Source organism: Vulpes lagopus, chromosome X, assembly GCF_018345385.1.
Source record: "Vulpes lagopus strain Blue_001 chromosome X, ASM1834538v1, whole genome shotgun sequence".
NCBI lineage: Eukaryota > Metazoa > Chordata > Mammalia > Carnivora > Canidae > Vulpes > Vulpes lagopus.
The window spans coordinates 54693402-54720303 of NC_054848.1; the positions used below are offsets into that span (position 1 = coordinate 54693402).

At 37.4% G+C, this 26902-nt stretch overlaps 1 protein-coding gene across 1 annotated transcript in view; it reads right to left on the reverse strand.

The window, feature by feature from the left end:
- Positions 1-26902, reverse strand: part of TEX11 (testis expressed 11) — a 325266-nt gene that overhangs the window by 203137 nt on the left and 95227 nt on the right. The window contains exons 11-12 of the mRNA XM_041740423.1: positions 22188-22269; positions 12631-12709 (exon numbers count right to left, since the gene is read on the reverse strand). Of these exons, the coding sequence (XP_041596357.1) occupies positions 12631-12709; positions 22188-22269 (161 nt within the window). The remainder of the gene's footprint in view (positions 1-12630; positions 12710-22187; positions 22270-26902) is intronic.

Here is a 26902-nt window from a genome sequence, read left to right on the forward strand (position 1 = left end):
ATCTAATTCTGACTTTCAAAAATTCTGATCTTGAATTTAGAAGCCTGATTTTGCTTTTCTCTATTCTTGATTTTAGTTTGGCAATGTCAATCTGATCTCCTACAATCTTGTTCATATTTTTATCTGTTGCACTGACTTTTCTACATCACTTTATTTCAAGGTTTCTGACTCTACCTTGGTAGTCTTGTTCCAATTCAGAATATTTAGTTTGATTATTTAATTAGGTATTCTTGTCACTGGAATGAACAGTAACTGATTAATCCTACCCAAGCAGTACAAAAGGAAGGGTCTGAGCCATTTTACCAATAAAAGGTAAAGTGGTAAGATTAGATATGATCTTTTTTCTTTTAAAATTTTATTACACTCATGGTATGTTTATAGAATAAAAAATAAAACAGATAAAAATTTTGAAAAGAAAGAAAGCTCAAGGTGAGAAGACAGTAATAGTAACTCAGTTGTTGTAAAACAGTTCAGGACCCCTGGGTTTACAGATGAGCCTACTGAGCCATAGAGGTTTTCAATAAATTACAGAAGTATTTGATAAATTACAGAAAACTAAAGGGGTGATGAAGACTGAAGATGGAAAACTTTGAGATATATCTCAAAGTTATATAATATACAATATTTATACAAAGTTATATAATATTGTACAATAATATATAAATATTATACAATATAATATTGCATAGTATTTTGTATAATATATAATGTATAATATTATATTATATATAATGTATATTATATAATATATATTATTTTTATATATATCTCAAAGATATATAATAATATATATATTTTTTTTTAAACAAAGAGAGCAATAGACTCCCAAACGTGGCTACTCAACATGAGGTCCACAGACAAACAGCAACAGCATCACATAGAAACTTATTAGAAATGTAGATCTCAAGTTTCATCCCAGACCTACTGAATTAGAATCTCTATCTTCACAAGGTCTTGAGCTAATCACATATACATTAAAGTCCAAGAAGCATTAACATAAAACAGCAAGGATTTGTTCAGAAAAAGGCATGCTAAATTAGTCTTATTTTATCTTTTGATAAGTTTACTTAAATGATAAAGTCAGAGAGTAAATAGATATAATCTAACAATTTCAGAATAACGACTCATAATAACAGAGTATCAAGCCATCTCATTGCTTTTCTACAATTTAAAGCATATGGTCTTCCCTTATTATAGCACCACACATTACCACGATCTCATAAGTGTGTAACCTAGAATTGTCTGCACATTAACTTCTAATGAAGCTTGACTATTAAAAGGTAAAATTTTTAAAAAGGCCATTTAAGAGACATGGTATTTCCATCCATCCATCAGTGTGTTCAAAATTTTATCTTTGCATCAAGGTGCATCATTTTCTAATGTACTACATTCTAACAGTTAATGTTCTACACACTTAGCTTTCATTTCTAAAATAAACTTCTCTATATAAAACATATTTATGCTTTTGCTATAAAACTATTATCATTGTCCATTATATAATAAATAAAATGCTACATTCCTAAATATGACTATATTATATCTTAGAGCCAAATACGTTTTGGAGTAAGTCATTTTTATTTTTTAATGTTAAGTCTATGGGAAAATACTATTTGCTATATCAAATTTCTCTAAACAGAACTTTTCAGGAATTCACTTAATGTGTAGAATTGAGCAAGCTCTAAAACATTTTACTGTAATATTCAAAAGTGAGTTCAAAGCAGTACAAAAGGAAGGGTCTCAGCCAGACCCTTCTGAACTCCCTATACTGTCTATAGATGCCAATTATGCAACATAAATAAGTAAAATAGACTATAAGGAAAAGCAACTGCCGGATATATAATGCAACTTTATTATTAACTGAACAATGGTAAGGCATAGCATAGTACAAACAAGAAAATAGAAGCTATACTTTATTTTTTTTAAGATTTTTTTTTTTATTCATGAGAGACAGATACAGAGAGAGAGGCAGAGACACAGGCAGAGGGAGAAGCAGGTTCCTCGCAGGGAGCCCGATGCAGGACTCAATCCCGGATCCCGGGATCATGCCCTGAGCCGAAGGCAGGCATTCAACCGCTGAGCCACCCAGGCGTCCCTAGAAGCTATACTTTAAATTTAAAATTTAAAAGTAAAAATACTTAATTTATCAACTCTTCCTTTTGAAATTGATTTCTCTGTTGATTGGGAAATAGAAACCTGAAACTCTTCTATACCAATATGTCAATAGCCACATGGGCTGACAGGGAAAAAGTAGATGTCTACATGAAAATTCAGGTACTGCTATCAAGAGATGTCAGAAAGTAGAATGAATGAATGACATCTGACCAAAAGCAATTAATGTCCATTACATCTGATATGCCTAAGTTGTCTAGCATTCAATACCATATTATAGTACAGTTCAATTTGTAGTTCTTCATTCACATTAATTGAAAAAGGCAAAATAAATAGCTTTTCATTATCATAATGTTGGAAATGAGAAAACATTTTAAGAATTCAATCTGTGAATATGTAGTTTAGGTAATCACTTCTATCTCTGGAAGCCAATTTCAGCATAGAGAAGTAAGTCAGATTATTCTTTGCCAATGAGTTACCCAAAGAAATTACTTCACTAAGAACATATGAATTACAATTTACATTTGTGTAATTACTTATGAATGCATTTCAGAGAGAGAGATTCAGAGTGTTTACATGAGTTGTCAACAGTCACCCAAGAGGTCAAGTCTTTGAGCTGAGGCAGAGATTTTCTCGTGGATGACACGAACAAGTTGAATTCTTTCAAACAGTTCAAAACATCTCTTTAGCACCTTGTCTTGAATACTGGGCTGCATCATACAGATCTCCCCTTCAGGACCGAAGTGTTTATTTCCAGATTGCTCTTTAGAAATTACCCTGAAGAGGGGCACCTGGGTGGCTGAGTTGGCTGAGCGTCTGCTTTGGGCTCAGGTCATGATCCCAGGGTCCTGGGATAGAGCACCCCATCTAGCTCCCTGCTCAGCAAGGGGTTTACTTTTCCCTCTCCCTCTGCCTGCCACCTGCCCTACTTGTGCACTCTCTTGTGCTCTCTCTCTAATAAATAAAATAAAATCTTTTTTAAAAACTAGAAATTACCCTAAATAAAGAAAGCCATCTCACGCAAGCTTATGCCCCCTTTCTAGGGCAGCTGGTATCCAAGACTAGTCAACACTGGGTTATAAGACATGGCCATCTTATTCTAACCAAGAATAATTCTAAAGGACCATCCCAGCCAGAGTTCTCGGTGAGGTAAGCTGAGGCCTTGTGACTTTACATTAGCCCAATTTCTCCCTTTATCTAGTCCAGCCTCCTTTTCTTCCCCTCATAGGTATTAATCCTAAGAGCACCCCTTAATAAACTATCTTCACCTACACACAATCTTAAGTTTGCCTCCAGGGCAACCCAACCTTTGACAGCACCTCATCCAATAAGCCCCCTAACCTCCAAGAAATAGATGCAACTACTGTATTATGCATAAAATTTACCCAACAAAGCAATAGTCCCTGTTGAAGCCACAAAACAATATCCATCCATTCATATGTTTCAGTTTTAGCTTTTTAGCACAAAGTGCTTCCTGGTAAATTATACAATTAATAGACATCTTACACTCTTAAAAAAGACCTCAACTTTGTATTTAAATTTCAAATCAAGATTTATTTTAATAACTAGCCACTGCAGAAACATCTTCTGTAGTCACATAAATTATGTTGACCAATCAACATTACATTTGTAAAACACAGGAACTGTGTTCAAAAGTTCTGTCATATCAAAATTCTCATTGACACCACAAATAAATACGCTTTTTTATTACTTCTTTTTTTTTAATTTTTATTTATTTATGATAGTCACAGAGAGAGAGAGAGAGAGGCAGAGACACAGGCAGAGAGAGAAGCGGGCTCCATGCACCGGGAGCCCGATGTGGGATTCGATCCCGGGTCTCCAGGATCGCGCCCTGGGCCAAAGGCAGGCGCCAAACCGCTGCGCCACCCAGGGATCCCTATTACTTCTTTTACCTAAGTAAATTTACTTATTTACTTCTGCCTGTACAAGAACAACAAAAAACAAATAACCCTTTTAAAGCAACCTGTCCAATAAATTACCAACCATATCTTCAATGTGCCAACCAACAGCGTTTCAGATTAGATTTGCATTTGAAACTTAATATATTTCATGCCTCTCAATAGACACTCTTTTGTAAACTGTCATCTGTAAAACTGTTTGACTCCTGGGCAATCTTTTTCCTTAATATATAACATAAAATTGCATTTTATAACAGGATTGCTTATTTTATTCAGTAAGTTTTCATATCACTTTTCTGTACACTAGCCATAGTTTCTACTTTATATTGTGTTATTTTTTTTTATTTTTTTTTTTATATATATTTTTTTTTATATTGTGTTATAATGAGCTTGTAAGTTGTATTCATTAGACACAGACACACTTTGTATATTAAACACACCAGAATCTTTTATTTCCATCACAAAGAAATTTGTTCTCTCTTATTTTTTTGAAATGCCCTCTCAGTCTTGCTTACATTCTCTCACTTTTAAAAGAGATGTGGGTGCATAAACATTTACTTTCCTCTTATATCTGCTATAAGAATAACAACACAAAAAAAGACAAGTGACAACTTGACACACAAAAAATAAGGTAGAAAATAAGGAAGCGTGTGGACTATGTCTAACTGGAGAATACATGCTCCATGTCTAAAGGTAGCAATGGCCACTTAGCTCCAAATAATTGCTGCTCAGTGGGAATACTGACCAAGTATTCCCAGATTTTTCAATTTTTTTGAGAACTCAGAAATTCAGATTCTTATTTAAAATAGTTAAATGTTGGCACTTAATTCATCCCTATGAAACACATTTCTGGACATATCCAGCTCATGGTCCACTTATGTGCAAACTGTTTGCTATGCAATAAATTCCTTTAGAATGTAGAACTGATGAAAAAAGTTTTTCAGGTTTAAAGATAGTATTCAAGAAATGAGGGACCAAAAAACACCTATGAGATATATATAAAACAATAAAATAACAAAAAATCATTCCTTTTAAGTAATTTATTTAAATGTAAATGCATGAAACTCCAATCACAAGGCAGAGATTGGAAGAATGGATAAACAGAATCCAATGATATACTGTTCAGAGGAGACACTTTAGATTCAAAGACACAAATAGGTAGAAAGTGAAATGATGGAAAAAGATATTCCATGCAAATAGTAACCAAAAGTGAGCAGGGGTGGTTATAATAGTATCAGACAAAATTGACTTTAAATCAAAAAAAGGCACGAAAGACAAAGAAGGACATTGTGTATTAATTAAAAATCCAATAAAGCAAGAAGATATAACAATTTACATCTTTAAAGATAACATCTGGGACGCCTGGGTGTCTCAGCGGTTAAGCGTCTGCTTTTGGCTCAGGGTGTGATCCTGCAGTTCCCGGATCGAGTCCCACATTGGGCTCCCTGCATGGAACCTGCTTCTCCCTCTGCTATGTCTCTGCTTTTCTCTCTGTCTCTTTCATGAATAAATAAATAAAATCTTTAAAAAATAAATAAAGATAACATCTTTTCATAAAGATATAAATATTTACATACTTAATATTTACATACTTAATAATAGACCATCAATTTAAGACAACTGAAGGTAAAACAGCACTCAAAGATAGTGGGACACTTCAAGATCTCCTCTCAAAAATGGGTAGAACAACCAGACAGAAGTAACAAATATAAGACTTTAACAACACAATAAACCAACAGGCATATATAGCACATTCTAACAGAATACACATTATTCTCAAGTGCACATGGAATATTTTCCAGGATAGACCATATGTTAGGCCACAAATTTAGTCTCAACAGATGTATTTATTTATTTTTTTGTTTGTTTGTTATTTGTTTGTTTTTACAAAGAGAGAGAGACAGAGAGAGCAAGAGGAGGGCAGTGGGGAGAGGGAGAGAAAGAATCTTAAGAAGGCTACATGCCCACTACAGAGCATGACATGGGGCTCTACCTCACGACCCTGAGGATCATGACCTGAGTCAAAATCAGGAGTCAGAAACTCAACTGACTGTGTCACCCAGGTGTCCCTCAATAGATTTTAAAAGATAGACATCATACAGAGTATCTTTTCTGATGACAAAAGTCTAAAAGTTACAAATCAGTAACAGAAGAAAAACTGAAAAACTGAAAAACTGAAAAAATTTAGGATTTGTAGAAATTAAACAATACAGTTAACCAATGAAATGAAGAAATCACAAGGGAAATTAGAAAAAACTTAAGACAATGAAAATGAAAATAAAACCTATCAAAACTTACAGTAAACAGAAAAAAGTCATGCTAAGGGATGAATTTATATCATAAATGCTTACATTCAATAACAAAAAAGATCTCAAATCAACAACCCAATTTACAACTAAAGGTAATAGGAAAAAGAAGAAACTAACTACAAAACTACCAGAAGGAAGGAAATTACAAAATTATAGCAGAAATAAATGAAATAGGGGGTGCCTGGTGACTCAGTCCGTTAAGTGCCTGCCTTTGGCTCAGGTCATGGTCTCAGGGTCCTGGGATTGAGCCTTGAGTCAGGCTCCCTACTCAGTGGGGAGTCTGCTTCTCCCTCTGCCTCTCCTCCTGCTCCTGCTCTTTCTCTCTCAAATAAATAAAATCTTTTTTAAAAAGGAAATAAATGGAGACTAGAAAAACAATAGAAAAAAATCAATGAAATGAAGAGTTGGGGTTTTTGAAAAGATAAACAAAAGTGACAAATCTTTAACTAGATTAAGAAAAACAGTAAAGGAATAAAATCAGAAATGAAAAAAAAAAGACATTACAACCTCAGAAATTAAAAGAATTTTAAGGGACTACCATGAAAACTTACATACCAAACTGAATAACCTAAAAGGAATGCATGAATTCCTAAAAATCTACTAAGCCTGAATCATTAAGAAATAGAAAACCTGGGCAGCCCGGTGGCTCAGCGGTTTAGCGCCGCCTTCAGCCCAGGGCCTGATCCTGGAAACCCGGGATCAAGTCCCACGTCGGGCTCCCTGCATGGAGCCTGCTTCTCCCTCTGCCTGTGTCTCTGCCTCTCTCTCTCTCTCTCTCTGTCTCTCTCTCATGAATAAATAAAATGTTTTTTAAAAAAAGAAAGAAATAGAAAACCTTACATACCTATAACTAGCAAAGATGTTGAGGCAGTAATAAAAAAATCTTCCAACGAAGAAAAGCTCAGGATCAGATGTCTTTACTTTCAAATTCTACTAAATATTTAAAGAATAAATGCCAGTCCTTCTTAAATTCCTCCAAAAAACTGGAGAGAAGGGGACACTCTGAAACTTATTTATGAAGCCAGTATTACCCTGATATCAAAAAAATAACAAAAGAATACCAATGGCATTTTCTTTTACAGAAGTAGAACAAGAATCCTAAAATTTATATAGAACCACAAATGACCCTGAATAGCCAAAGCAATCTTGAAAAAGAATAAAGCTGGAGGTATCATGCTCCTGGATCTCACACTATACTACAAAATACAATAATCAAAATAGTATGATACTGGTATGAAAACACACACATAGATTAATGGACTAGAATAAACAGCCCAGAAATAAACCCACACATATATATCATCCTCAATGGGGAAAAAAACTGAGAGCTTTTCCTCTATGGTCAGGAACAAGACAGGGATGTCCGCTCTCACCATTGTTATTTAACACAGTACTGGAAGTCTTAGCCTCAATAATCAGACACCAGAAAGAAATAAAAGGCATCCAAATCATCAAGAAAGATGTCAAACTTTCACTATTTGCAGATAACATGATTCTCTACGTAGAACACCTGAAAGACTCTACCAAAAAATTGCTAGAACTGATACACAAATTCAGCAAAGTTGCAGGATATAAAATCAACCTAGAGAAATCTGTATGCATTCCTATACACCTATAAGCTGCATTCCTATACACCAATAATGAAGAAGCAGAAAGAAAAAACAAGGAATCAATCCCATTTACAATTGCACCAAAAACTTTAAGATACCTAGGAATAAACCTATACAAAGAGGTAAAAGATCTATACCCTGAAAAAGATAAAACCTGATGAAAGAAATTGAAGATGACACAAAGAAATGGAATCTATGCTCATGGATCGGAAAACAGTGTTCAAATTTCTACACTACCCAAAGCAATCTATACATTTAATGCCATCCTTATTAAAATTCCAACAATATTTCTCACAGAATTAGAACAAACAATCCTAAAATTTGTATGGAACCACCAAAGACTGCAAATAGCCAAAGCAATCTTGATAGAGAAAAACAAAGCTGGAAGCATCATGATTCCAGACATCAAGTTATATTACAAAGCTATAGTGATCAGGACAGTATAGTATTGGCACAAAAACAGACACTTAGATCAATGGAACAGGACAGAAAACCCAGAAATGAACCCACAACTATATGGCCAATTAATCTTCAACAAAGCAGCAAAGGATATCCAATGGAAAAAAGACAATCTCTTCAACAAATGGTGTTGGGAAAAATGAACAGCAACATGTAGAAGAATGAAACTGGATGACTTTCTCAGATCATATACAAAAATAAATTCAAAATGGATGAATTACCTAAGTGTAAAACAGGAACGATCAACATCCTAGAGGAGAACACAGATGGCAAACTCTTTAGGCACATGTACCCCCATGTTTATAGCAGCATTATCAACAACAGCTAAATTTTAAAAAAACATTTTATTTATTTATTCATTAGAGAGTCAAAGACATAGGCAGAGGGAGAAACAGGCTCCCCATGGGGAGCTGATGTGGGACTCTATCCCAGGACCCCAGGATCATGACCTGAGCCAAAGGCAGACACTCAACCACTGAGCCACCCAGGTGCCCCAACAATAGCTAAATTATGGAAAGAACTCAAATGTCCATCAAGTGATGAGTGGATAAAGAAGATGTGTTATATATATATACACACACAATGGAATATTACCCAGCCATAAAAAGAATGAAATATTGCCATTTCCAAAGATGTAGATGGAGAATTGAGTATTATACAAGTGAAGTAAGTCAGAGAAAGACAAATACCATGATTTCACTTGCATGTGGAATTTAAGAAACAAAACAAATGAATGTATGAGAAGGCGGGGGGGAAAAAGAGGGGAAAGCAAAACATAAGAGACCCCTAACAATAGAGAACAAACTCGGGGTTGATGAAGGGGAGGTGGGCAGGGGATGGGCTAAATGGGTGATGAGTATTAAAGAGGGCATTTGTTGTGTTGAGTACCGCGTGTTGTGTGTAATTGATGAGTTACTGAATTCTACTCCTGAAACCAATATTACACTACATGTTAACTAGAGTTTAAATAAAAATTTGAAGAAAAAATTAGAAGACAAAGAAACTGCATGGTCCAGAAATCTAAAACATATACTATCATGTCCTTTAAGAGAAAGTTTGCTACTGTGAGTGAGATGAAGACAGGTGGAATGCCCACAAAATCTGAAGATAACATAAACTGGAAAGAGTAGTTAAGAACACTATATGACAGAATCAAAATTCACAGGATTAGAACTGAAAAAAATGCTATAAAAATTAGATTGAAACTTAATAGCTTATAAAATATATGTGGGATAGGGACGCCTGGGTGGCTCAATGGTTGAGCGTCTGCCTTCAGCCCAGGGCATGACCCTGGGGTCCCAAGATCGAGTCCCGCATCAGGCTCCCTGCATGGAGCCTGCTTCTCTCTCTGCCTGTGTCTCTGCCTCTCTCTCTCTGTGTGTCTCTCATGAATAAATAAAATCTTTTAAAAATATTTATGTGGGATAATAGAAAATATATATTGATCTCTGCCCCCAGTTCCTAGCACAGAGATATAAAACCCTCGTCATTTCCTAATAAGACACTAAGAACATCTCTTGTTCCAATATTTGTTTTTTACCTCATCCCTGACACAGAGCTCCTAAAACTCCTATAAATTCAACATCTTTCATTCTATTGAGGTTACTCTGGGTGGCTTCTGGATGGGGGCTTATCACCCGAAAGATTAAGCCATGATTAGAAGCTTAGAATTTTTAGCTCTACCTCAAATCCTCCAGAGTGGGGAGAGGGACTGGAAATAGTATTAATAATTGATCATGCTTACATATAGAGGTCTCTATGGAAACTCCAAAAATGCAGAGTCCAGAGAGTTTTCAGGTTAGTAAACACATTTACAGCAGGAGGGTAATACACCCCAACTCCATATGCACTGAAGTGCTTGTGCACAAAATTCTCCCAGACCTTGCCCTATGTATCTCTTCATCTGGCTATTCATATGTATCCTTTATCATATCCCTCAATAAACTGGTAAATATAAGTTAAGTGTTTCCCTGAGTTTTGTGAGCCATTCTTTTTTTTTTTTTAAAGATTTCATTTATTTATTCATGAGAGACAGAGAGAGAGAGAGAGGCAGAGAGAGAGAGAGGCAGAGACAGAAGCAGGCTCCATGCAGTGAGCCTGATGTGGGACTTGATCCCGGGACTCCAGGACCACGCCCTGGGCTGAAGGCAGTGCTAAACCACTGAGCCACCCGGGCTGCCCTTTGTGAGCCATTCTAACAAACTAATTGAACCTGAGGAGGGAGGTGTTAGAACCTCTCTGATCTATATATATATATATCCAATTGGTCAAAAACAGATGATAACCTAGGCTTGCAACTGGCTTCTGAAGTATGTGGGGAGGGGGCAGTCTTGTGAGACCAAGCCCTTAACCTGTGGGATCTGATGCTATTCGCCAGGTAGATAGTGTCAGAATTGAGTTGAATTGTAGGACACCCAACTAGTGTCACAGATAACTGCTTGGTGTGGGGGAAAACCTCCGCATATTTAGTGACAAGAAATGTTTTGTGTAAGTAGTAAAGGAGACTCACAGAGAAAAAATCCACATGAGAAAAACACAGAACAGGAAAGAACTAGTTTTCCTTATAGTGTGGCCATTGGGTACTTATTCAATCATAAAAGTAAAGAACATGGAATTCAGAGATAAGAGCAACTGATATGGCAAACACCTAATATTCTAAGCCCAGTAAATTCACTATGTGTTGTGGTTGTGAGAAAAGAGCTAATCTTAACACTGGCTTCATTAAAAGAAACAGGCTCCAGAACAGGGCTGCTCAGTTGAACTTCCTATGATAACGGAATTGTCCTCTATCTGCACTGTTTAGTAAGCTATAGCCATTCACCACACGTGGCTAATGAGACCTAATGTATCTAGGGTGACTAAGGGACTAAATTTTTTTATTTTGCTTAATTTTAGCTAGTTTAAATTTAAATAGCTATATGTGGCTAGTTGCTACAATATTGGATAGTGCAGGTTTAGAACATTTAAAAAATGAAAAGTAGATACTCTTGGTTAGACCACATCTGTAGTATTGTGTTCATTTCCAGTTACCATACTTATGAACTAGAAGTGATCAGACTAATGAACAATGTTAGGATGAAGTGGGGAAGAACTGTAAAGTGAAAGATTTTGATGTTACCACATGGCAGAACTAGCCTTAGAAATTACTGGAAAATGTGTATCAATTGTATGTAAGAAAAAATTTTGTGCTTCAGTTTTGTAGAAACATAATAATAATTATTATAATTATAAGGGATGCCTGGGTGGCTCAGTGGTTGAGCATCTGCCTTCGGCTCAGGGCATGATCCTGGGGTCCTGGGATCGAGTTCTGCATCAGGCTTCCCACAGGGAGCCTGCCTCTCCCTCTGCCTATGTCTCTGTCAGAGAGCTCTCTCTGTCTTTCATGAATAAACAAAATCTTTAAAAAAATAGACATTTTGATTGTTTCCACAGTAAAGCATTAAGCATAATGCTGCTATGAACATCACATGTGTTTTATGGACATACCTTTCCTATTTAACTCAGGAGTGGAATTGTTGGGTCATAAGGTAACTCTATTTAACTTATTGAGGAACTAAGAGACTGTTTCCAAAGATGCTGCACAATTTTACATTCCCACCATTAGTGTTATGAAGGTTACAATTTCTCTACATCCTTGCCAACATCTGTTATCTGTCTTTTTGAATACAGCCATCATAGTGGGTGCAAAGTAGTTTCTCATTGTGGTTTTGATTTGTACTTCCTTGATGGCTAATGATGTTGGGCATCTTTTCAAGTACTTATTCCCTAGTAATTCTGATGCATACTGAAGACTGGGAACCATTAAGAGGTCTGTAAATACTTGAAAGTCCCTTTTGACATTAATAATCCCATAAAAAGAGAGCCAGAGAGATGTATTACTCATAGAACTGCACTTGCTCATGCCTTCCTGTTCTACATGACATTGCCCTGTAGGTTAACTTAGGCCTAACTCCTATTTTATACAGCCCTGACTACGTTATTCCTTTCTCATTTTATTTTTCAAATTTTAAGGTAAATTTTAAAATTAACTTGACTATTGACTATTTAAATCATTAAGTAAGCAATTCCATCTTCTAATTTGATCAGCACAATAGCAGATGTGGTGCTCTGTGAATACGGATGGATATAAATGGATATACTCAATATATATCAATGAAAACCTTTGAAAAAAAGAAAATCTTTAAAAATATGTCTTTAGAGAAAAGAAAACTAATTCTACTGTACCTTTCATGATCCATCAGCAGTTTAGCAACATTCAGACAAAAGTCTAGAGACATGTCAAGATGTAATATTTCCATGACAGCTAAAAAAGATAAAAAATGAAATAATCATATCAGTTTCATTTCTGAGGAAGCTTAGCAACTTTCAATACTTTCCCTCTGTCCAAAATCAACTTTCTAAACATTTTCCATATACCATGCCATATACCTAATAATTTATCAAAATCTTTTTATAAAATAGTAACATCAAATGCTGGAATGTAGTGAAACAGGTGCTCTTCTATGGATGGCATAGTAACTTCGTACAATCTTTTTGAAAAGCAACTTGGCAATACTGTATGCTAAGAACACAGTGGTTAAAAGCTTGATACCTGAAGTCAGAGATATTTGAAACCCACCTGCCAGAAGGAGGAGCAAGATGGCGGAAGAGTAGGGTCCCCAAATCACCTGTCCCCACCAAATTACCTAGATAACCTTCAAATCATCCTGAAAATCTACCAATTCGGCCTGAGATTTAAACAGAGAACAGCTGGAATGCTACAGTGAGAAGAGTTCGCGCTTCTATCAAAGTAGGAAGACGGGGAAAGAAATAAAGAAACAAAAGGCCTCCAAGGGGGAGGGCCCCCGTGAGGAGCTGGGCTGAGGCCGCGGTGAGAGCCCCCAGGACAGGAGAGCCCCGTCCCAGAGGAGCAGGAGCTGCACCAACCTTCCCGGGTGGAAAGGGGCTCGCAGGGAGTTAGAGCAGGACCCAGGAGGGCGGGGATGCCCTCGGGCTCCCTGGGACACTAACTGACACCTGCGCGCCCAGGAGAGTGCGCCGAGCTCCCTAAGGGCTGCAGCGCACACGGTGGGACCCGGAGCAGGTCGGAGGGTCTCCGGCGGCGGCTCCGTGGAGGAGGCTGCGCGGCCGCGGCCGGGAGCGCGAATCCAACAGCGCAGGCCCCGGAGCACAGGGCGCCGGGACACAGCCCAGGATCCGGCCTCCCCCGGGACAGGCAGAGGCCAGGAGGGCCCAGGACAGCAAGGACGCTCCTGCCTGGAACTGAGCAGATCAGCGGCCCCGCCCCAGAGCCTCCAGGCCCTGTAGACGGAGAGCCCCGGAGTTACTGCGGGGGCTGAATCCAGGTAAATAGAGCTGCCCTAGCCACTGTGGCTGTTCCTCCTGGGGCCTCACGGAGTAAACAACCCCCACTGAGCCCTGCACCAGGCAGGGGGCAGAGCAGCTCCCCCAAGTGCTAACACCTGAAAATCAGCACAGCAGGCCCTTCCCCCAGAAGACCAGCTAGACGGACCGGTTCCAGAGGAAGTCAAAGGACTTAAAGTATACAGAATCAGAAGATACTCCCCCGTGTTTTTTTTTTTTTTTTTGATTTCTGATTGCTTCCCCCACCCCTTTTTTTTTCACCTTTCTGTTTTCTTTCTCTTTTTCTTCTCTTTCTTCCTTTTTTTCTTCTTTTTCTTTTTTCTTTTTCTCTTTTCTTTCCTTCTCTCTCTCTCTCTTTCTCCTTTTCCCAATACAACTTCTTTTTGGCCCCTCTGCACTGAGCAAAATGACTAGAAGAAAAACCTCACCTCAAAAGAAAGAATCAGAAACAGTCCTCTCTCCCACAGAGTTACAAAATCTGGATTACAATTCAATGTCAGAAAGCCAATTCAGAAGCACTATGATACAGCTACTGGTGGTTCTAGAAAAAAGCATAAAGGACTCAAGAGACTTCATGACTGCAGAATTTAGATCCAATCAGGCAGAAATTAAAAATCAATTGAATGAGATGCAATCCAAGCTAGAGGTCCTAACGACGAAGGTTAACGAGGTGGAAGAACGAGTAAGTGACATAGAAGACAAGTTGATGGCAAAGAGGGAAGCTGAGGAAGAAAAACCTACGTTTAATTGGGGTTCCCGAGGGCGCCGAAAGGGACAGAGGGCCAGAATATGTATTTGAACAAATCCTGAAAACTTTACTAATCTGGGAAGGGAAACAGGCATTCAGATCCAGGAAATAGAGAGATCCCCCCCTAAAATCAACAAAAACCATTCAACACCTCGATATTTAATAGTGAAGCTGGCAAATTCCAAAGATAAAGAGAAGATCCTTAAAGCAGCAAGAGACAAGAAATCCCTGACTTTTATGGGGAGGAGTATTAGGGTAACAGCAGACCTCTCCACAGAGACCTGGCAGGCCAGAAAGGGCTGGCAGGATATATTCAGGGTCCTAAATGAGAAGAACATGCAACCAAGAATACTTTATCCAGCAAGGCTCTCATTCAAAATGGGAGGAGAGATAAAGAGCTTCCAAGACAGGCAGGAACTGAAAGAATATGTGACCTCCAAACCAGCGCTGCAAGAAATTTTAAGGGGGACTCTTAAAATTCCCCTTTAAGAAGAAGTTCAGTGGAACAATCCACAAAAACAAGGACTGAATAGATATCATGATGACACTAAACTCATATCTGTCAATACTAACTCTGAACGTGAACAGGCTTAATGACCCCATCAAAAGGCCCAGGGTTTCAGACTGGATAAAAAAGCAGGGCCCATCTATTTGCTGTCTACAAGAGACTCGTTTTAGACAGAAGGACACCTACGGCCTGAAAATAAAAGGTTGGAGAACCATTTACCATTCAGTTGGTCCTCAAAAGAAAGCAGGGGTAGCCATCCTTATATCAGATAAACTAAAATTTACCCTAAACACTATAGTGAGAGATGAAGAGGGACACTATCTCATACTTAAAGGATCTATCCAACAAGAGGACTTAACAATCCTCAATATATATGCCCCGAATGTGGGAGCTGCCAAATATTTAAACCAATTAATAACCAAACTGAAGAAATACTTAGATAATAATACTAAGTGACTTATACTTGGTGACTTCAATCTAGCTCTTTCTACCCTCGATAGGTCTTCTAAGCACAACATCTCCAAAGAAACGAGAGCTTTAAATGATACACTGGACCAGATGGATTTCACAGATATCTACAGAACTTTACATCTAAACTCAACTGAATACACATTCTTCTCAAGTGCACATGGAACTTTCCCCAGAATAGACCACATCCTGGGTCACAAATCGGGTCTGAACCAATACCAAAAGATTGGGATCCTCCCCTCCATATTCTCAGACCATAATGCCTTGAAATTAGAACTAAATCACAAGAAGAAGTTTGGAAGGACCTCAAACACGTGGAGGTTAAGTACCATCCTGCTAAAAGATGAAAGGACCAACCAAGAAATTGAGAAAGAATTAAAAAGATTCATGGAAACTAAGGAGAATGAAGATACAACTGTTCAAAATCTTTGGGATGCAGCAAAAGCAGTCCTAAGGGGGAAATACATCTCCATACAAGCATCCATTCAAAAAATGGAAAGAACTCAAATACAAAAGCTAACCTTACACATAAAGGAGCTAGAGAAAAAACAGCAAATGGACCCTACGCCCAGCAGAAGAAGAGAGTTAATAAAGATTCAAGCAGAACTCAACGAAATCGAGACCAGAAGAACTGTGGAACAGATCAACAGAACCAGGAGTTGGTTCTTTGAAAGAATTAATAAGATAGATAAACCATTAGCCAACCTTATTAAAAAGAAGAGAGAGAAGACTCAAATTAATAAAATCATGAATGAGAAAGGAGAGATCACTACCAACACCAAGGAAATATAAATGATTTTAAAAACATATTATGAACACCTCTACGCCAATAAAGTATGCAATCTAGAAGAAATGGACACATTCCTGGAAAGCCACAAACTACCAAAACTGGAACAGGAAGAAATGGAAAACCTGAACAGGCCAATAACCAGGGAGGAAATTGAAACAGTCATCAAAAACCTCCCAAGACACAAGAGTCCAGGGCCAGATGGCTTCCCAGGGAAATTCTATCAAACGTTTAAAGAAGAAATCATACCTATTCTACTAAAGCTGTGTGGAAAGACAGAAAGAGATGGAGTACTTCCAAATCTGTTCTATGAGGCCAGCATCACCTTAATTCCAAAACCAGACAAAGACCCCACCAAAAGGGAGAATTATAGACCAATTCCCTTATGAACACAGATGCAAAAATTCTCAACAAGATACTAGCCAATAGGATCCAACAACACATTAAGAAAATTATTCACCATGACCAAGTAGGATTTATCCCCGGGACACAAGGCTGGTTCAACACTCGTAAAACAATCAATGTGATTCATCATATCAGCAAGAGAAAAACCAAGAACCATATGATCCTCTCATTAGATGCAGAGAAAGCATTTGACAAAATACAGCATCCATTCCTGATCAAAACTCTTCAGAGTGTAGGGATAGAGGGAACTTTCCTCGACATCTTAAAAGCCATCTACGAAAAGCCCACAGCAAATATCACTCTCAATGGGGAAGCACTGGGAGCCTTTCCCCTAAGATCAGGAACAAGACAGGAATGTCCACTCCCACCACTGCTATTCAACATACTATTGGAAGTCCTGGCCTCAGCAATCAGACAACAAAAAGACATTAAAGGCATTCAAATTTGCAAAGAAGTCAAACTCTCCCTCTTCGCAGATGGCATGATACTCTACATAGAAAACCCAAAAGCCTCCACCCCAAGATTGCTAGAACTCATACAGCAATTTGGTAGCGTGGCAGAATACAAAATCAATGCCCAGCATTCAATGGCATTTCTATACACTAACAATGAGACTGAAGAAAGAGAAATTAAGGAGTCAATCCCATTTACAATTGCATCCAAAAGCATAAGATACCTAGGAATAAACCTAACCAAAGAGGTAAAGGATCTATACCCTAAAAACTATAGAACACTTGTGAAAGAAATTGAGGAAGGCACAAAGAGATGGAAAAATATTCCATGCTCATGGATTGGCAGAATTAATATTGTGAAAATGTCAATGTTACCCAGGGCAATTTACACGTTTAATGCAATCCCTATCAAAATACCATGGACTTTCTTCAGAGAGTTAGAACAAATTATTTTAAGATTTGTGTGGAATCAGAAAAGACCCCGAATAGCCAGGGGAATTTTACAAAAGAAAACCATAGCTGGGCGCATCACAATGCCAGATTTCAGGTTGTACTACAAAGCTGTGGTCATCAAGACAGTGTGGTACTGGCACAAAAACAGACACATAGGTCAATGGAACAGAATAGAGAACCCAGAAGTGGACCCTGACCTTTATGGTCAACTAATATTCGATAAAGGAGGAAAGACTATCCATTGGAAGAAAGACAGTCTCTTCAATAAATGGTGCTGGGAAAATCGGACATCCACATGCAGAAGAATGAAACTAGACCACTCTCCTTCACCATACACAAAGATAAACTCAAAATGGATGAAAGATCTAAATGTGAGACAAGAGTCCATCAAAATCCTAGAGGAGAACACAGGCAACACCCTTTTTGAACTCAGCCACAGTAACTTCTTGCAAGATACATCCACGAAGGCAAAAGAAACAAAAGCAAAAATGAACTATTGGGACTTCATCAAGATAAGAAGCTTTTGCACAGCAAAGGATACAGTCAACAAAACTCAAAGACAACCTACAGAATGGGAGAAGATATTTGCAAATGACATATCAGATAAAGGGCTAGTTTCCAAAATCTATAAAGAACTTATTAAACTCAACACCAAAGAAACAAACAATCCAATCATGAAATGGGCAAAAGACATGAAGAGAAATCTCACAGAGGAAGACATGGACATGGCCAACAAGCACATGAGAAAATGCTCTGCATCACTTGCCATCAGGGAAATACAAATCAAAACCACAATGAGATACCACCTCACACCAGTGAGAATGGGGAAAATTAACAAGGCAGGAAACAACAAATGTTGGAGAGGATGCGGAGAAAAGGGAACCCTCTTACACTGTTGGTGGGAATGTGAACTGGTGCAGCCACTCTGGAAAACTGTGTGGAGGTTCCTCAAAGAGTTAAAAATAGACCTGCCCTACGACCCAGCAATTGCACTGTTGGGGATTTACCCCAAAGATTCAGATGCAATGAAACGTCGGGACACCTGCACCCCGATGTTTCTATCAGCAATGGCCACAATAGCCAAACTGTGGAAGGAGCCTCGGTGTCCATCGAAAGATGAATGGATAAAGAAGATGTGGTTTATGTATACAATGGAATATTACTCAGCAATTAGAAACGACAAATACCCACCATTTGCTTCACCGTGGATGGAACTGGAGGGTATTATGCTGAGTGAAATAAGTCAATCGGAGAAGGACAAACAGTGTATGTTCTCATTCATTTGGGGAATATGAATAATAGTGAAAGGGAATATAAAGGAAGGGAAAAGAAATGTTGGGAAATATCAGGAAGGGAGACAGAACATAAAGACTCCTAACTCGGGGAAACGAACTAGGGGTAGTGGAAGGGGAGGAGGGCGGGTGTTGGAGGGGAATCGGTGACGGGCACTGAGGTGGACACTTGATGGGATGAGCACTGGGTGTTGTTCTGTATGTTGGTAAATTGAACACCAATAAAAATTAATTAAAAAAAAAAAGGATACAGTCAACAAAACTAAAAGACAACCTACAGAATGGGAGAAGATATTTGCAAATGACATATCTGATAAAGGGCTAGTTTCCAAAATGTATAAAGAACTTATTAAACTCAACACCAAAGAAACAAACAATCCAATCATGAAATGGGCAAAAGACATGAAGAGAAATCTCACAGAGGAAGACATACACATGGCCAACATGCACATGAGAAAATGGTCTGCATCACTTGCCATCAGGGAAATACAAATCAAAACCACAATGAGATACCACCTCACACCAGTGAGAATGGGGAAAATTAACGAGGCAGGAAACAACAAATGTTGGAGAGGATGCGGAGAAAAGGGAAGCCTCTCACACTGTTGGTGGGAATGTAAAATGGTGCAGCCACTCTGGAAAACTGTGTGGAGGTTCCTCAAAGAGTTAAAAATAGACCTGCCCTACGACTCAGCAATTGCACTGTTGGGGATTTACTGCAAAGATTCAGATGCAATGAAACGCCGGGACACCTGCACCCTGATGTTTCTAGCAGCAATGTCCACAATAGCCGAACTATGGAAGGATCCTTGGTGTCCATCGAAAGATGAATGGATAAAGAAGATGTGGTTTATGTATACAATGGAATATTACTCAGCCATTAGAAATGACAAATACCCACCATTTGCTTCAACATGGATGGAACGGGAGGGTATTATGCTGAGTGCAGTAAGTCAATCGGAGAAGGACAAACAGTGTATGTTCTCATTCATTTGGGGAACATAAATAATAGTGAAAGGGAATATAAGGGAAGGGAGAAGAAATGTGTGGGAAATATCAGAAAAGGAGACAGAACATAAAGACTCCTAACTCTGGGAAATGAACTAGGGGTGGTGGAAGGGGAGGAGGGCGGGGGGTGGGGGTGAATTGGTGACGGGCACTGAGGGGGGCACTTGATGGGATGAGCACTGGGTGTTATTTTGTATGTTGGTAAATTGAACACCAATAAAAAATTAATTTATTAAAAAAAATGAAACCCACCTGCCACCTATATGGCTACAGGGAAGTTACTAGTTTTTCTCTGCCTTTGTTGCGTCATCTGTAAAATGGGAATATATCACTAATCTCTTAGGTTTTTTGAGAGGATTACATGAGATAATGAATGTAAATTACATAGCAAAGTACCTAGCACTTAGTAAGCATTCAATAAATGACAGCTACTGTTATTATTACATATTCCCTCTACTGCAAAAAGTGTACTTCTGAAAAGTCATCTGCAATAATGGAAAATGTCTATAAGCAAATATATTAAAATCAGTAGATTATAATAATAATAAAAAGGAAATATATTCTTGAGTGTCCACTATAAGCAGGTGATAAACTATTACAAAAACCATTAAAAGTGTTGAATATGAAATAACACAGAAAAAGTAAATATGTTCTAGTATGAAAAATGTTTCTAAGATTAGGAAGTGAAAAATCAGAAAATAAAGCCTGAATGTACTATATGGTCAAAATTCTATAAAACAAACAAATTTAACCAAAATAGAGAAAATTTTGAAAATAAATTATCAAGCTGCTAGAAAAAGACTGTGTTAAGACTATTCATTTACCAAATACCTAAGAAGTGTATTCTGTGTGCCAGGAAGTATGCTTGGTGTTAAGAACCCAGCAGTGAACAAGATACACAAAAATCCCTATTGTCAAGGAACTTATATTCCAGTGAATGGTGAGACTATGGATATTTCTAATATTTTCCAAAAGTTTCCTTAAGGGGTACGTGCTACCCTTTCATAATAAAAAAATTTTCTGTATATTTTTTTTCACTTTTTTCTACCACAAAAAATACCACTGAAATTCTAATGCCAGCAGTTAGATTGACCATTCTAAGATTAAAGTACTTCCCACTAGCAAAGAAATGAACAGACTACAAAAATGCAAGCCTCATACATTCTCTCAATACAACAAAATAAAAGATAATATTTTAAGGTATAGAAAATGTGGAATCAGGGAAGTGTCCTAATTTGTAATCTGACATTGTGACTTCATTACTCTGAAAATCAAGAGAGTGGATTAAATAAAAACAATATGGGCGTAAAGAATAATTTCATTTTAAACTCTGCTTTTTATCTGCATTTTGATAAATATTGTAATGGGGGATTCTAATCTAAAATTAATGAACTTTAAAGTAGGTGACTCCATAATCCCTCTGCTCTTCCTATATTGTATTGGTTTGAGTTAAGCCTATTCCTCTAATTGGTTAGTTGGTTTACTCACCCCCATATTGACATATGGAGTCACCTCCACATTTATATTTATATATAATATAAATTATATAAAAGTGGAGCTGTCTTCCTGGTTCCTAACATTTTTCAACCTGTGTATACTGAGATGATACTGCTACCTAGAGATACAGAATCCTCTATATATTTAAGATTCTAAGGTCTTTTAGTGATTAGCTAAAATTCTAGAGGTCACAAAGTTTCAAAAGTACTAAATTAGCACTAAATTTAGAGCTACTACCAAATTTGATTACTATCCTATTTATTAAAAAGTGTTATTACTGGGCAGCCCGGGTGGCTCAGTGGTTTAGCGCCTTTAGCCAAGGGCCTAATCCTAGAGACCCAGGATAGAGTCCCACGTCAGGCTCCCTGCATGGAGTCTGCTTCTCCCTCTGCCTATGTCTCTGCTTCTCTCTCTCTCTGTCTCTCATGAATAACTAAATAAAATCTTTAAAAAAAAAAAAAAAGCAAAGCACAGCAAAGGCTTATTCCATCCAAAGTTAATCTTTTTCAATGGTGCACAACTTCAAAAGAGCAGTTGCAATTTTTGCTAAACGAAAAAACCAACAAACAAACCCTGATAATTTTTATTCAGCTCTTTTTAACTACCTATTAAATTTGCAACTATTCGCTTTCTTCTTTTTCTTCCTAGCTAACAAGCTTCTCTTTTTCTCATGTGATCAATTTCCTTCTCAGTCACCATCAAATTGCACTTACTGTTAGCATACTATAAGAGACCTTATACTCAACAAACTGGTAATGATATTTAAAAATTGTGTGTTCTTCACACACAGAGATGATACCTTCAAGGAGTTCTTCATTAGCTGTTTCACTCTTCAAGAGGATTTTCATCTTTAAGAAAAGCCCAGATGGATTTAAATGTTCCTATTTTAAATAGAGAAATCACAATGACATTAAAACTGTAGAATGTAAAAGACAATTTTCAAGCAATTGCCTGTTTTAGTCAACCATAGCAGAATGACTCATGATCAAAGAAAATCGAAATTATAAAAGATCAGATCATAAAATCCAGTTTATCCCTGAGGATATTTTCTGATATTTTATTTAATCTAAATGAAATAACACAAGGAAAAAATATTTAAACATTTGATTGAGTGGCAAGCATTTAATGGCAAGATCAACACTTAAACTGCATGAACGTAAGGCCACATTCTTGATTTGATGAGTAAAACTCCACATGTCAATTATACTTCCTTTCTTTTGGGATTTTAATAACAACTGAGGTCCTTTGGAAACATTGGCTGAATAAAATGAAAACATATTTTCTTCACTATAGGATATACCTGTTATATTTACTATTAATAACAATGTACTCTAAATGGTTTTTCCAAATCCTTGTTAGCTGGTTCTACACTATCTGTGGTCTCTTGCCTGTTTCCACTTTTGCCTGACAGGATACATCTTTAAACAGCTGGCACAGATTAAAAGTGAAGTATAGGTCCACAGAAGACAACCATTCTTTCTACAAAGCCATTTAGCCTCTATATGAACATTGTACTCTTTAGTTCCAAACGTGGCAAATAATATAGCAATTTATGTGTGAAATGCCTTAAGAATGGAAAGTTAGGGAAAGTATGCACTGGTATTAAAAGGGTTTGCGAAAAGAGATGCCATCAATACAAATAATAAACCAAGGTTGCAAATTTTAATTTATTGCATTGACACATTTCCTAACAGACATTGTTTGAATAGGTCTTAGATTCAATTCCCTTTTATCTTCAGAGATGTACAGGTCTTCAAGAGCTTGGCAGGATCTGTTTTCCTTTAGTCTACTACACTCACACAAGTTGACATTCTGATTTTCCCTTTGATTTCATTACCAAACAACTCCAGAGAATGGACAATACTTTGCTTTCATTGTATAATCATCAATTCACTTCTATGAACATTTGCACTATAGATCTATCCTTGTCTCTTGAAACTACACTTTCAGAAATCATAACTGACTATCCATTAAATCCATCAACTTTCTCCCTATAATTAATATCCTTGGGACGCCTGGGTGGCCCACCATTTGAATGTCTGCCTTCAGCTCAGGGCATGGTCAGGGGGTCCTGGGAACAAGTCCCACATTGGGCTCCCCGTGCTCCTTTCGGGAAGCCTACTTCTCCCTCTGCCTGTGTCTCTACCTCTCTCTCTGTGTCTCTCATGAATAAATAAATAAAATCTTTAAAAATATATATCCTTGTCTTTTCTGTAACTTTTCTCACTGTTGTTTCTCACTCTTATTCCTTAGATTTCTACTTGTCTTTTTTTCTTTTTGCCAAACACTTACTGGAAAAAAGGATCCAGGTACAACGAATTTTCAAGGCAAGGTATCTATAAATGCTGTTCTGTAGATGAGAAATCTGAGGCCCAGATGGAGTAACACAATGACATAGTTGGTAAGTGGTAAGAGTTGAATTTTGAATTCAGATCTTTCTGACTCTAAAGGCCATAATTTTTCCACTGTAATATGCTGCCTCTTATGAAGCTCTTCCTTAACTTATCCTGCCTCTTATTTGTCATCCAGTTTTCAGGCGAGCTTTAAAGATAATCTTGCCATATTTTAGTGTGAAGTTTATCACATACACACATGATTATATAAAATATATGCATAGTTTACAGAATAATGATAAAACAAACACCCATGCACTAATCACACAGGTAAAGGAACAGAATCATTACAGGCTGCCTGTATACTACTGCCCATTTATAACTCCCTGTCTTCCCCACAAAGGTAAATACCACCCTGAATTTTGTGCAGTAATTCCCTTTCTCTTCTTTATAGATACTCAATATATTGTTTAGTTTTGCCTGCATTTGACTTTACCTAAACAAAATATAAATTCTTCTTGGACTGCTTTTTTCATTCAATGTCATGATTTTCAGATTCATTTATGTTGATACAGAGAATTTATTTCTTTTAATTACTATATACCATAGTCCTCAAAAAGGATTCCTTCATCAGCATTACCTAAAAACTTATTAGAAATGCAGGTTTCACCATGAATCTACCGAATCATAAAATATGGGTAGGCCCTATAAATTGTGTATATGTGTGTATTATTTTTAAGAAAATGGGTAAAATAATTATTATTGATTTGCATTATGAAAAGTTTCCATTTCAACATAAATTCTAGTACTTGTTTAGTAAGAAAATAAATAAGAACACTGTGTTTTGTTTGTTTTTTTAAGATTTTACTTATTTATTGGGAGACACAGAGAGACAGAAGCATAGGCAGAGGGAATAGCAGGTTCCCTGCAGGGAGCCTGATGCAGAACTCGATCCTAGGAGCCGAGATCATGACCTGAGCCAAAGGCTCAACCACTGAGCCACCCAGGTACCTCAAGAACACTGTGTTTTAATAGGAAAACTAGTTAATATTTATGCATGCTCAAGTTTGAGAAGAACTACTGCATGGTATTCCATTGCATGAGTATATCAAAATTTACCTATTCTAATTTAGATACCAAAGTTATTTTCAACCCAATTCCTATTTTGAACAATCATGGCATTAGTTTCTGTACAATTCTACTAGCATACAAATGCAAAAACATTTTTCCAAAGTATATACATAGGAGTGAAGTTGCTGGGTGGTTGGATATGGTTAAGTTCAAATTTATCAAGTAATGTCACACTGTTATCCAAAGTAGCTCTATCATGGTGCACTTGGGTGGCTCAGTTAAGTGTCTGACTTTTGATTTTGGCTCAGGTCATGATCTCAGGGTCAAGATATTAAGCCCCATGTCACACTCTGTGCTCAGTATAGAGTCTGCTTGTCTCTTTCCCTTTGTTCTTCCCAATTTACTCACTCTCTCACTCTGACTCTCTCAAGTAAATAAATAAATAAATAAATATCTTAAAAGTAACTCTATCAATGCTCAAAAAAATTGGAATAGAAGGGCACTTATTCAATCTGATAAAGGGCATCTATGAAAAACTCACACCTAACACCATACCAAATGGTAAAATACTAAAAGATTTCTCCCTATGACCAGGAACAAGCAAAAGAAGTCTGCTCTTGCCACTTCTATTCAAAAATGTAATGGACATGTTTGCCTAGCAATTAAGGAAGAAAAAGAGATAAAAAGCACCCTGACTGGAAGAAGTAAAATTATTTCTATTTGCAGATAACATGATATTGTATATAGAAAATCCTATTCCCAGTGTGCCTGGGCAGCTCAGTTGGTCAAGCATCTGCCTTCAGCTCAGGTCAGGATTACAGGGTACCAGGATTGAGCCCCATGTCGGGCTCCCCACTCAGCAGGGAGTCTGCTTCTCTCTCTGCACCCCCACCCCTGCTCATGTGTGTGCTCTCTCTCATTGAAAATTCTATTCCCTATCAAAACACCAATAGTATTTTATACAGAACTAGAATAAATTATACTAAATTTGTATGAAACCACAAAAGACTCCCAATAGCCAAAGAAACCATGAAAAAGAAAAGCAAAGCTGGAGGCATAACAAGTCAGGACCTTAAGTTGTATTATAAAGCTGTAGTAATCAAAACAGTATAGCACTGACAAAAACAAACACTTAGATCAATGGAACAAACTAGAAAATCCAAAAACAAACCCACTATTACGTGGTCAATTGATCTTCAACAAAGCAGGGAAGAATATCCAATAGGAAAAAGCCAGTCTCTTCAACAAATGGTGCTGAGAAAACTGGAGAGCAACATGCAAAAGAAAGAAATGGGACCACTTTCTTTTGTCATACACAAAAATAAATTCAAGGCGTGGGGTAAGAGGGCAGAGAAGTAGGGTCCCCAAGTCACCTGTCCCCACCAACTTACCTAGATAACTTTCAAATCATCCTGAAAACCTACAAATTTGACCTGAGATTTGAAGAGACAACAACTGGAACACTACAGGGAGAAGAGTTTGTGCTTCTAACAAGTACAACTCATTTTTAGCCACTCTGCACTGAGGAAAATAACTAGAAAGAACTCCTCACCACAAAAGAAAGAATCAGAAACAGTACTCTCTCCCACAGAGTTACAGATTTGGATTATAATTCGAGGTTAGAAAGGCAATTCAGAAGCACAATTATAAAGCTACTGGTGGCTCTGGAAAAAAGCATACAGGGTTCAAGAGATTTCATGACTGTAAAATGTAGATCTAATCAGGCCGAAATTAAAAATCAATTAAATGAGATGCAATCCAAAATGGAGGTCCTAACGATGAGGGTTAAAGAGGTAGAAGAACGAGTGAATGACATAGAAGACAATTTGATGGCAAGGAAGGAAGCTGAGGAAAAAAGAGAAAAACAATTAAAAGACCATGAGGAAAGGTTAAGGGAAATAAATGACAGCCTCAGAAGGAAAAATCTCCATTTAATTGGGGTTCCAGAGGGCACGGAGAGGGACAGAGGACCAGAAAACGTATGAAAACAAATCGTAGCTGACAAATTCCCTAATTTGGGGAAGGAAACAGGCATTCAGATCCAGGAGATAGAGAGGCCCCCCTATAAAATCAATAAAAATCGTTCAACACTTCGACATTTAATAGTGAA